The 12455-nt window shown below is 46.2% G+C and overlaps 2 protein-coding genes across 2 annotated transcripts in view; both read left to right on the top strand.

Annotated features, from left to right (window-relative positions):
- The window catches only part of LOC132571225 (zinc finger protein 709-like), a 1224940-nt gene that overhangs the window by 186240 nt on the left and 1026245 nt on the right, over positions 1-12455 (top strand). The window lies entirely within an intron of this gene.
- Positions 198-12455, top strand: part of LOC132570997 (uncharacterized) — a 52866-nt gene continuing 40608 nt past the window's right edge. Inside the window, exons 1-6 of the mRNA XM_060237633.1 lie at positions 198-245; positions 2151-2728; positions 3033-3138; positions 3291-3500; positions 5996-6097; positions 7622-9949. Of these exons, the coding sequence (XP_060093616.1) occupies positions 2312-2728; positions 3033-3138; positions 3291-3500; positions 5996-6097; positions 7622-9949 (3163 nt within the window). The 5' untranslated portion in view covers positions 198-245; positions 2151-2311. The remainder of the gene's footprint in view (positions 246-2150; positions 2729-3032; positions 3139-3290; positions 3501-5995; positions 6098-7621; positions 9950-12455) is intronic.

Raw genomic sequence — 12455 nt, 5'->3', positions numbered from 1 at the left:
CTTCATCAGAGAAGGAATCCAGCACAGTGAGCTTTGCTGTGCTGGATTCCTCGTCTGATGAAGCGTGCTTAGAGAGCACACGAAAGCTTACGTTCTAAATAAAAATTGGTTGGTCTTAAAGGTGCCACTTGACTCCTGCTTTGTTCATATTCCTAGACAGGCATCCGGAAGACAAGCCCTGGTGAGCCGAGAAAGCCACTTCCTGCTCCGCCCCTTGAGCTGGGAGGACTGGAAGGGAGGAGCAGGTGAGTTGCGAGAGGGTTTTGCGGAGAGGGGGGAGGTAAGAGAAAGAGGGGGTGCAGGAAGGAGCCCCCCCCCCCCACGGGGCAGTGGCTCCAGCTCTGCATGCAGAAGCGCCCAGGAGCAACATCTGGGCAATGCTGATGCGGGATCCGGGGGCGGGGGGAGAGCTCCCTGTAGGGAGAGCTGGTTCCGGGTGTAGGTGAGTGGGTGGGTGGGTGTGAACGGGTCCTAAGCTGCAGAGTCTTGTGAGCAAAAATTCTATTTTGTGAGCTACTGGTATTAAATTTGTGAGCTGCTGGCACGAAACTTGTGAGCTGCTGCATAAATTGTTGCGCTCTGGGACCGTTTTTCCTGAGCTGAGACAAAAAATGTGCGAGTTGGAGGCTAAAAATCTGGGCGCTAGCTCATGGTAACTCAGTTTAGACGCAACATTGGTCCCAAAAGGCGGCTTCAGTAGAAAACGTGCCCCGCATCGCAGAGCCGGGCTGGAATAGACATCAGTTAATCTGATCGTGGGATCCTGTTTCTAGCCAGCTGGCCCCAGGGTAGCTCGCAAGTACAGCTTTTAATGTTTTTGGTGCTCCCGTTAAATTGCGTTACCAACCTCCCAAGTGTTCAGAAAACTCCAGAAAAGGGCAACTAGAATGATTCAAGGGTTGGAACACTTTCCTTATGAAGAAAGGTTAAAACGCTTGGGGCTCTTTAGCTTGGAGAAACGTCAACTGTGGGGTGACATTTGATAGAGGTTTACAAGATTTTGCATGGGATGGAGAAAGTAGAGAAAGAAGTACTTTTCTCCCTTTCTCACAATAGGAGAACTTGTGGAGGCTCAGTGAAATTGCTGAGCAGTTGGATTAGAACGGAAAAAAAGGAAGTCCTTTCCTTGGGCGTGTAAGAAAGGGCCACAAGAACTAAGCACTGATGCAACCCTTCCTGTCCTCCTTCCCGTGATGTGCCTAATTGACAGAATGAACATTGCTGTCAGATGGCCATATAGCCCAGAGGTGTCGAACTCATTTGTTATGAGGGCCGGATCTGACATAAATGAGACCTTGTTGGGCCGAGCCATGTAGGGCCGGGCCATGTGTGTACCTATTTAAGATTAGGTAGCAGAGATATAGATTTTATAAAGGACACAAACACATATTTTTTTTAAAAAAATTAAAACATACTTAAAACATTAGTGCTCATTGGTCTCAAAGGTGCTTTCTTTGTATTTCTCCCATGGGATCCAAGGAACTGGACAAAGGAAGCTCTGGCTCTTTCCTTCCTTCCCCAGGGGTTTGGGGGGGGGGGAGGAGCTTCAGCCAATGGAAGAAAGAGAGACTTGGCTCAGTAGCTCTGCTGTGCAATTGAGAGAGCCTGGCAAAACATGCTGTTCCTCCCCAAGGGAGGAGCGTCAGCCAATGGAGAAAATAGAAGTGTTACTCTGTAGCTCCTGTGCAGTTGATGAATTGAGCAAGCTTGGCAGTGATGCAGAAGGAAGCAAGTGAGAGGGAGAAGGAAGCAGATGACAGCCAGTTGCTTGGGGGCCTTATAGGAGCCCTCCGGGGGCCTGATTCAGCCCCTGAACTGCATGTTTGACACCCTTGAGCCTCTGTTTAAAAACCTCCAAGGAAGAAGAGCCCACCATCTCCCGTGGAAACTCTTCTTCCCAGTTACAGCGGTTCCTCAGTGGGAACAGGCTTCTTCGGGAGGTGGGGGGGCTCTTCCTTTTTGGGGGTTTTTAAACAGAGGCTAGATGCCCATCAGAGAGCAGTGCTGAGTCTGTGGACTTGAGCTGATCATGAGAAGAAAGGCAGGAGGGGTTGCATCAGTGCTTAGTTCTCGTAGCCCCTTCTTATATGCCCAGGGAAATGCTGTTTAGATGGATGGTCTGGGACTCTTTCTGTGTCTTTTCCTCACAGGGCTGGCCTCCAGATACAAGTGGGAATTTGTCTCTGCTTATCAGCATTAGAATTCCTGACCAGGAAAGACCCCCCCCCAACTTGGGGGTTCTCAGCAGCAGAAGCCCCCCATCAAGAGCAAATAGGCGGAAGAGCAAGGAGCACATTTTCCTCTGCAGTAGATGGCACTCCGGAACATACTGACGGTGGGCAAGAAAGACCCTGAAGCTGGAATGAGAGCAGGAAAAGAGTTGAGTGCCAGGGAACTCTGGGAGAGAACAAGGCCAAAGAGCCTCCTGGGTGAGGATGCCCTTGGCTTGGATGTGCAGCGCCAGCAGTTCAGGCGGTTCTGCTACCAGGAGGCCGAGGGCCCCCGAGACGCATGCAACCAACTCCACCAACTTTGCCTCCAGTGGCTGAAGCCAGAGAGGCACAGCAAGAAGGAGATGCTGGACCTGGTGATCCTGGAACAGTTCCTGGCTGTCCTGCCCCCGGAGATGGAGAGCTGGGTGAGGGAATGCGGGCCGGAGACCAGTTCCCAGGCGGTGGCCCTGGCAGAAGGCTTTCTCCTCAGCCAGGCAGAGAAGGAGAAAGAGCAAGTGAGTTGGGTTCATCATGACAAGGCAAAAGTATCTGAGAGCTTCAGTGTTTTTCTAAAGCATCTCTGCCCTTTTCTTGTGCAGATGAGATTTCCCTCCCTCTCTAGGCAGCCTCTTCTAGGAGGTCAAACGCTGCATGGGGCATTTGGGGGCTTCCCTGCCCCTTTTGGGTCATGATATGAACCAGGATGTGGGGGAAGCTGAAGCCAGAATCTAGCCCTGGTGGTACCAGAAGGAGGTGAAGGGGGCCAGAGTCCTCTTCATTCTCCTGACTCCTCTCTTTGTCTCTTGTGTGGTGTTTCAGGTGTGCAGACTATTCATGGAGTCAGAAAACGATCTGTCTGAGACCTGCCAGAATCCACAATTCAGGGCCTTCAAGCAGGAGGATCCAATGTGGGACACTTTGCCTGGTAAGGATTCCTTGTACCTGAACAGCTGTAGCAGCCACAAGATAAATGTTATGTCTCTGTTTTTCTCTTCAGGATCTCTGAAGCCCATTACTGCTATTTCCAGTCCTTTGGCCTGTTTCTGAGAGACTGGATTGACCTTCTTTTGCTCCCAGGTTTTGGAACAATGCTTCCTGAGTCATCTCCTCTTTGTCCTGGCATGGGAGTAGCCATTATGCCACCAGCTGGGACCGAGGAAGGTCCCGTGTCCCTTGAGGAGGTGGACGTGGACTTCACCAAGGAAGAGTGGGAGCTGCTGGATCCGGGCCAGAGGGCCCTGGCCATGGAAGTCATGTTGGAGAATGTGGGGAACGTGGCCTCTCTCGGTAAGGATCCCTTTCACTTCAGTTGACAGATTTCAGTAAGGCTTTTGATAAGGTTCCACATACTATCCTTGTTGACAAGTTGGTAAAATGTGGTTTGGATCCTGTTACCGTTAGGTGGATCTGTAACTGGTTGACAGATCGCACCCAAAGAGTGCTTGTGAATGGTTCCTCATCCTCTTGGAGAGGAGTGACAAGTGGAGTGCCTCAAGGATCTGTCCTGGGACCTGTTTTGTTCAACATCTTTAGCAATGATTTGGATGAAGGAATAGAGGGAACGCTTATTAAATTTGCAGATGATACTAAATTGGGAGGGGTTGCAAACACAGAAGAAGACAGAAACAGGATACAGGATGACCTTGACAGGCTGGAAAACTAGGCTAAAATCAATAAAATGAATTTTAACAGGGATAAATGTAAAGTTCTGCATTTAGGTAGGAAAAATCCAATGTATGGTTATAGAATGGGGGAGACTTGTCTTAGCAGTAGTATGTGCGAAAAGGATCTAGGGGTCTTAGTGGATCATACGCTGAACATGAGTCAACAGTGTGATGCGGTGACTAAAAAGGCAAATGCAATTTTGGGCTGTATCAACAGAAGTATAGTGTCCAGATCACGTGACGTGATGGTATCGCTTTACTCTGCTCTGGTAAGACCTCACCTGGAGTATTGTGTTCAGTTTTGGGCACCTCATTTTAAGAAGGATATAGACAAGTTGAAGCAGGAGTTGATGGCCAGTATAATATAGTGGGTTCAAAGCATCGAGGAGACGAAGTAACTGTGATTTTGTTGTTCAGTCGCACAGTCGCATACGACTCTTTGCGACCCCATGGACCAAGTCACGCCAGGCCCTCCTGTCTTCCACCATCCTCCGAAGTCTGCTCAAATTCCTGTTTGTTACATCAGTAACACTGTCCATTCATCTCATCTTTTGCTATCCCCTTCTTCTGCCTTCTGACTTTCCCAGCATCAGGATTTTCTCCAGGGAGTGCTCCCTTCTCATTTGGTGGCCAAAGTATTTGAGCTTCAGCATCTGACCTTCCAGGGAACAGTCTGGGTTGATTTCCCTTAGGACTGACAGATTGGATCTTCTTGCAGTCCAAGGGACTCTCAAGATTCTTCTCCCGTGATAACTGTGATAACAGTTCTTTATTAGAAGTGGCATGTTAGATGGCTGCCTGACAAGACTGTGGGACTGGCCGACAGGGCCATAGCTAAATATAACTCTGGGTTCCCGTGTTAGCAGGTTATTGGGCCATTCAAACTGGCCAGGGCCCTATGATTGGTTCCTAGTTCCCTAAGCTCTGTTCTTCCGGCTCCAATGAGCTAAATAGGAATACCCAGATCCTTGATACTATTCAACATATGTAACGGCCAGCCAGTGTGCATGAAACCTGAACTCTGCCCTCTGGATCCCATTTCTTCTGGCCTGGTTGGGATTTAGAGTCTCATTGTAGACCGTAGAATGATTTCCTGATTCAGAGGTCGGAGTAGGGCGCATATAGGCGTGGGAGATCTCACTGGTTGCTTCCTGTCTGCCCTTTTGGAAGATGGGTTTCTCAGAGGGGATGCTTCCTGTCTACCTTTTGGAGGACGTGGGCTTGCCAGAGGGGATGCTTCCTGTCTACCTTTTGAAGGACGTGGGCTTGCCAGAGGGGATGCTTCCTGTCTACCTTTTGGAGGACGTGGGCTTGCCAGAGGGGATGCCTGCTGCTTGTCTTTGAAAGAGGTGGGCTTGATGAAGAGGATCCTTTCCTCTGGGCAGACTCTTGATCAAAGCTGCATTCCTGGCTGGCACCTTTGGTCCAAGTTTGGAGCAGCATCTGCAAGCATCGGGATGTTTCCAGGCTTGTGTTCGGGTCTTTCACCTGCTACATACGTTTGCAGGGGATACATATTTTATGGAGCGACATTCTTGTCTTTTGTCCTTGTGCTTGATTGAAAAAAAAAGGGAGAATCGGGTAAGGCTGGTTTGGAATAGCCAGCTTCAAGAGGGTAATGGATAAGCATATAGAGCAAAGGTCCATCAGTGTCTATTAGCCACAGCGTATTGTTGGAACTCTCTGTCTGGGGCAGTGATGCTTTATATTCTTGGTGCTTGCGGGGGTGGGGGTGGGGACAACAGTGGGAGGGCTTCTAGTGTCCTGGCCCCACTGGTGGACCTCCTGATGGCACCTAGTTTTTTTAGCCACTGTGTAACATAGAGTGTTGGACTGGATGGGCCATTGGCCTGATCCAACATGGCTTCTCTTATGTTCTTATGTCTGGGTCAGTGATGCTCTGTATTCTGGGTGCTTGGGAGAGGGCACAGTGGGAGGGCTTCTAGTGTCCTGGCCCCACTGATGGACCTCCTGATGGCACCTGGGTTTTTTTGCCACTGTGTGACACAGAGTATTGGACTGGATGGGCCATTGGCCTGATCTAACATGGCTTCTCTTATGGAATATTTATGCATCAGGAGGTCCAGGGGAATTCACCTGCTTTTGTTTCTCCCAAAGGAGAACTTCGGACTCCCAAACCTGATCTCAACTCCTGCCCAGAAGAAGAAGAGGACAAAATGGTGTTTGCTCAGAGCTATATGGAAATAAAGATAGAAACAGGTAGCTACTGAGATTTTTTTCTTCAATCTTTCTGCAAGCTTGGGTCATTTTCCAAGTTTGTCGAAAGATCTGCCCAATTCTCTGGTCTTTGGATTTAAGTGTTTGATATTTTATTCTTTTTATTTGATCAAAAATATTTCAATAAAATTCAACATTTGTAGAGATTTCTTTTCCCTATTCTACTTGTTCTTTCAATAAACACCAGGAAACCTATGTATTATAATGTGAATCAAGAGCAAGTTGTCCAACAGAAGCCAGATATCTACTCCCTTATCCCTTTAGTCACCATTTCTTCTTTTCCAAGACATCCTGGTGCAGCGTTGTCAAACTCATTCGTTATGAGGGCCGGATTTGACATAAATGAGATCTTGTTGGGCTGAGCCGTGTGTGTCATAAAATATAATGCCAGATAGCAGAGGTATAAACTTTGTAAAGGACACAGACAAAGATTTTTTTAAAAGCTCAAAATAAAACATTAGCACTCATTGGTCTTAAAGGTGCTTTCTTTGTATTTCTCCTATGCAATCCAGGGAACTAGGCAAAGGAAGTTCTGGCTCTTTCCTTCCTTGCCCAGGGGACCAGGAGAGGAAGGAACCTCAGCCAATAGAAGGAGGAGAGGCTTGGCTCAGTAGCTCTGCTGTGCGATTGAGAGAGCCTGGCAAAGCAAGCTCTCCCTTCGCCTCCTTTCTCAGCCTATGGAGAAAATTGAGGCTTTGCTCCGTAACTCCTGTGCAATTGAGCAAGTCTGGCAAAGCAAGCTGTGATGCAGAAGGAAGCAAGAGAGAGGAAGAAAGAAGCAGATGACAGACAGTTCCTTGGGAACCTAATATGAGCCCTCTGGGGGCCTGATTTGGCCCCTGGGCCACATGTTTGACACCTTGTCCTAGTGTGTGGTTAAATATTCCTGAAGGTTTTCCCAGGCCCCATGTTTTTACTTTACAAAATGCTGTTCACCACTCAGTTTACCTGTTAACTTACCTGTCCATACATACTCCAGAGAGCACTTCATTCAGGAGGGCAAAATCTGTTATCCGTCCTCGGACCAAGGGAAGCCAGACTAAACTCTACACAAGCCAGGGTCTTCTCAGTGGCAGCACTGATGTTATGGAATGCTCTCCCAGAGGCCATGAGAGCCCTTCGGGACCTCTCCCAGTTCTGCAGGGCTTGTAAAACCAAACTTTTCCGTCAGGCCTACAACAAATAATGTGGGAGGAGGCTGCCAATGTTATGTCACGGAACAATGTCATCTGCAAGACCACTGACAGAGTAATGTAAGGAACAGAGAGCTGAGATATGGAGAAGCCGCCTTTGTTATGAAATCTTTTTATAGCACCTGATAATGTAGTTTTTAATTGTTTATATGTGTTTTATTTTTTATAACTGTATTTATATTGTTTTACTATGACTGTTAGCCTCCCAGAGTCCATTCGCAGAGTGGGCAGCGTATAAATCTAAAGTAATAAATAAATAATAAACTGACATTTGTACCGTTACACTCTTATTTGATTTCTGTCTCTTTTGCAGTTGAAGATGTGTGGGAGATGGTGAATGAGAAGGAATCAGAAAGGCGAGCTCTGGAAATAGACAACAGGCCAATGGAGGAAGCAAAATCTGAGGATCAAGCAGCACCTGAGACACAGTGCAGAAGGAAAAGGGAAGGAAAACAGAAGCAATGGAAGGAATTGGTGGCCGATCAGAGCAGAAGCAGTTTTGAGGTCTCATCCGAAGATGAAACAGGGAAAAGGGTTTTGCAGAATGGGTTCTGCGGAAAATTCAGTCTTCAAACATATCAGGATGTTACACCATGCTGGAAAAGGTATAACTGTATAGAATGCGGGAAGTGGTTCTATTGGGACAGTGCAAGAATTAGACATCAAATGACTCACACTGGGGAGAAGTCATATAAATGTTTGGAGTGTGGAAAGTGCTTCTCTCGGACTGATTACTTAACAGCACATAAAAAGGTTCATACAGGGGAGAAGCGATTTAAATGCTTGGAGTGTGGAAAGTGCTTCTCTCGGAATAGCTATCTACTAGCACATCAAACAATTCATACCGGGGAGAAGCCGTATAAATGCTTGGAGTGTGGAATGTGCTTCTCTCAAAATGCCCAACTAACTGCACATCAAACGATTCATTCTGGGGAGAAGCCAAATACATGCTCGGAGTGTGGAATGTGCTTTTCTCATACTGAGACTCTAATAGCGCATAAAAAGGTTCATTCAGGGGAAAATCCATTTAGATGCTTGGAGTGCGGAAAGAGCTTCTCTCAGAATAGCTATCTACTAGCACATCAAACAATTCATACCGGGGAGAAGCCTTATAAATGCTTGGAGTGTGGAATATGCTTCTCTCAAAATGCTCAACTAACTGCACATCAAACAATTCATTCTGGGGAGAAGCCAAATATATGCCTGGAGTGTGGAATGGGCTTCTCTCATACTGAGACCCTAATAGCGCATAAAAAGGTTCATACAGGGGAAAATCCATTTAGATGCTTGGAGTGCGGAAAGTGCTTCTCTCAGAATAGCTATCTACTAGCACATCAAACAATTCATACCGGGGAGAAGCCTTATAAATGCTTGGAGTGTGGAATGTGCTTCTCTCAAAATGCTCAACTAACTGCACATCAAACAATTCATTCTGGGGAGAAGCCAAATATATGCTCGGAGTGTGGAATGTACTTCTCTCATACTGAGACCCTAATAGAACATAAAAAGGTTCATACAGTGGAAAATCCATTTAGATGCTTGGAGTGCGGAAAGTGCTTCTCTCAGAATAGCTGTCTACTAGAGCATCAAACAATTCATACTGGGGAGAAGCCTTATAAATGCTTGGAGTGTGGAATATGCTTCTCTCAAAATGCTCAACTAACTGCACATCAAGCAATTCATTCTGGGGAGAAGCCAAATATATGCTTGGAGTGTGGAATGTGCTTCTCTCATACTGAGACCCTAATAGCGCATAAAAAGGTTCATACAGGGGAAAATCCATTTAGATGCTTGGAGTGTGGAAAGTGCTTCTCTCAGAATAGCTATCTACTAGCACATCAAACGATTCATACTGGAGAGAAGCCTTATAAATGCATGGAGTGTGGGATGTGCTTCTCTCAAAATGCCCAACTAACTGCGCATCACATGATTCATTCTGGGGAGAAACCAAATATATGCTTGGAGTGCGGAATGTGCTTCTCTCATATTGAGACCCTAATAGCGCATAAAAAGGTTCATTCGGGGGAAAATCCATTTAGATGCCTGGAGTGTGGAAAGTGCTTCTCTAGGAATGACACCCTAAGATCACATCAAAAGACTCATACTGTGGAGAAGCCATATAAGTGCTTGGAGTGTGGAAAGTGCTTTTCTTGGGATGGTGCCCTAAAAGCACATCAAAAAATTCATACTGGGGAGAAGCCATATAAATGCCTGGAGTGTGGAAAGTGCTTCTTTTCAAATAGTGACCTAACTAGACATCACAGGATTCACATAGGAGAAAAGCCATATAAGTGCTTGGAGTGTGGAAAGTGCTTCTCTCAGAGAGGTAACCTAATAGTACATAAAAAGGTCCATACAGGGGAAAAACCATATGAATGCTTGGAGTGTGGAAAGTGCTTCTCCCGGATTGATAACCTAGAAGCACATAAAAAGCTTCATACAGGGGAAAAGCCATTTAAATGCTTGGAGTGTGGAAAGTGCTTCTCTCGGAATGGCTATCTACTAGCACATCAAATGATTCATACTGGGGAGAAACCATATAAATGCTTGGAGTGTGGAAAGTGCTTCTCTCGGAATGGCTCTCTACTAGCACATCTAACGATTCATAATGCGGAGAAGACAAATGCTTGGAGCGTGGACAGTGCTTCTCTCGGACTGATAGCCTAATAGCACACAAAAAGGTTCATACAGAAGAGAAGCCATATAAAGGCTTGGAAACTGCTTCTTTCAGAATGACGCCCTAAAACCACATCACAATATTCATACTGTGGATAAGCAATAAATGGAAAGTGCTTTTCTTGGAATGGCATCCTAAAAGCACATTTTAAAAAACCATACTAGGGAAAAACCATGTAACTGCTTAGAGCTTAATTCATCACCTTGCAGCTGGGAAAAGACTGTGGAAATAGCTGGAAGGCTACTGATGACAAAGCATTGTTTTGCTAATGATGTTTGTTAATGGTTTGCCTTGTATTTTTCTATTTTGCCATTTATTATACCTGCTTTTCCAGTATTGGGAGGCAGAAGGTAAATGCCAGGTAACCCCTTCCCCACCCCGTTGTGTCTGTTAATCTATGCAGGGGTGGAATTCTCGCAGGAGCTCCTTTGCATATTAGGCCACCCCCCTGATGTAGCCAATTCTCCAAGAGCTTACAAAAAAGAACCTTGTAAGCTCTTGCAGGATTGGCTACATCAGGGGTGTGTGGCCTAATATGCAAAGGAGCTCTTGCTAGAATTCCACCCCTGAATCTATGTATTCTTACATTGTTTCATAGCTAAAAGTGTTCACTTTCTGCATTTCTCATCTCATTGTACATTTCCCTGTCTCTGATGTAACTGATTACATTTTGCACTATATCTCTGCATCCTGAAGCCTGTCGACCTTGCTTTGTAACATGCCTCCCCACCTTCTGGATGGGACTACTGGATCTTAAGTAATGTTTGACTCACAAAATCCTATACCCTGGAATATTTTGTTGGTCTTTAGTCTCCTTTGGACTGGAACTCTTTTCATAACCTATGTGATGTTGAATTTCTATGGGAGACAGTAACAAAACCTAAGAGCCATTCTTAACAAGATTATTTAATTGGTGACCTTTTCCTCAAGTTTATCGCATTATTAAATGGATCTGTTATTCGTTAGCATTTAGAACTTTGTTAAAATCAAGGATGAGCGCTTACTGTCAATATGTATCCTAGGAGCAGTATTCCCTCCCAAGCTGAGTTAGCATGAGCTAGCTCCGATTTTTAGCCTCTAGCTCACACATTTTTGTCCTAGCTCAGGAAGGATGACCCCAGAGCACAATAATTAATGCAGTCGCTCACAACTTTAATGCCAGTAGCTCACAAGGTGGAATTTTTGCTCACAAAACTCTGCAGCTTAGCAAAAACATTGGATGGCAGTATGGTTTTTTTAATGACACTTTTAATTCAAGAAGCATTTTAAGGTAGATGCTGAGCTGATAGAATTTAGTCCACCTTCCGGTGATGTCAGCGGTGTGTGGCATAGGCAAATGAGTTGTGCTCATGTGCTCAAGCACCTCTTTTTCTACGAAATGACCTCTGGCTACCAACATCCCTTTGCTGCTTCTGATGGAAATGGTGTACATACTTTGACAGGCCCTTTCTTGAAAGCGAGGGGATCTACACTGCTTGTTTGATAGATCTGGTGGGACTGTTTGGGTTTGTGGGGTAAACCTTGCTCTCAGTTACAAGATGTTCTTAGGGTATATATTAATAATAGTCTTTCAAGGTTGAGGGTTACTACGTCTTTTCATCCCCCGACAAAGGTCTTGTACCTCTGTCTTCTCAAAGAGGTAGAGTTAAACCAGTCTGCCACACTACCAGGCAGAGCTGCACAAGAAATTGTCTGCTCGCTTGCTTAGAAAATTCCTCCAGTTTGGTGTAGTGGTTAAGTGTGCGGACTCTTATCTGGGAGAACCAGGTTTGATTCCCCACTCCTCCACTTGCACCTGCTAGAATGGCCTTGGGTCAGCCATAACAATGGCAGAGGTTGTCCTTGAAAGGGCAGCTGCTGTGAGAGCCCTCTCCAGCCCCACCCACCTCACAGGGTGTCTGTTGTGGGGGAGGAAGGGAAAGGAGATGGTAGGCCACTCTGAGTTTCTGTCCTTGAAAGGGCAGCTGCTGTGAGAGCCCTCTCCAGCCCCACCCACCTCACAGGGTGTCTGTTGTGGGGGAGGAAGGTAAAGGAGATTGTGAGCCGCTCTGAGACTCTTTGGAGTGGAGGGCGGGATATAAATCCAATATCATCATCTTCTCTCTCCTGTTTGTATTTTCCCTTTGCCAGCCCTTAACGCCCGTTTGGAAAGAGACTGTATTCTGGAGCAGGACTCCGATAGTCTCTGGTTCTCAGATAGCTGAATGGCTATTCTACCCATCTGGACAGGGCAGAAGAAGACGGTAGATTTATACCTCGTCCTTCTCTCTGAATCAGAGTCTCAGAGCAATTTACAATCTCCTTTTATCTTCTTCCCCCACAACAGACACCTTGTTAGGTGGGGCTGAGAGAGCTCTCTCAGAAGCTGCCCTTTCAAGGACAACTCTGCCAGAGCTATGGCTTACCTAAGGCCATTCTAGCAGCTGCAAGTGGGGGAGCAGAGAATCAAACCTGGTTCTCCCAGATAAGA

The sequence above is a fragment of the Heteronotia binoei genome, chromosome 5, assembly GCF_032191835.1.
Source record: "Heteronotia binoei isolate CCM8104 ecotype False Entrance Well chromosome 5, APGP_CSIRO_Hbin_v1, whole genome shotgun sequence".
Taxonomy (NCBI): Eukaryota; Metazoa; Chordata; class Lepidosauria; order Squamata; family Gekkonidae; genus Heteronotia; species Heteronotia binoei.
Note: the sequence above shows the minus strand (reverse complement) of the source record. Positions and strands in the feature narration are given on the sequence as shown.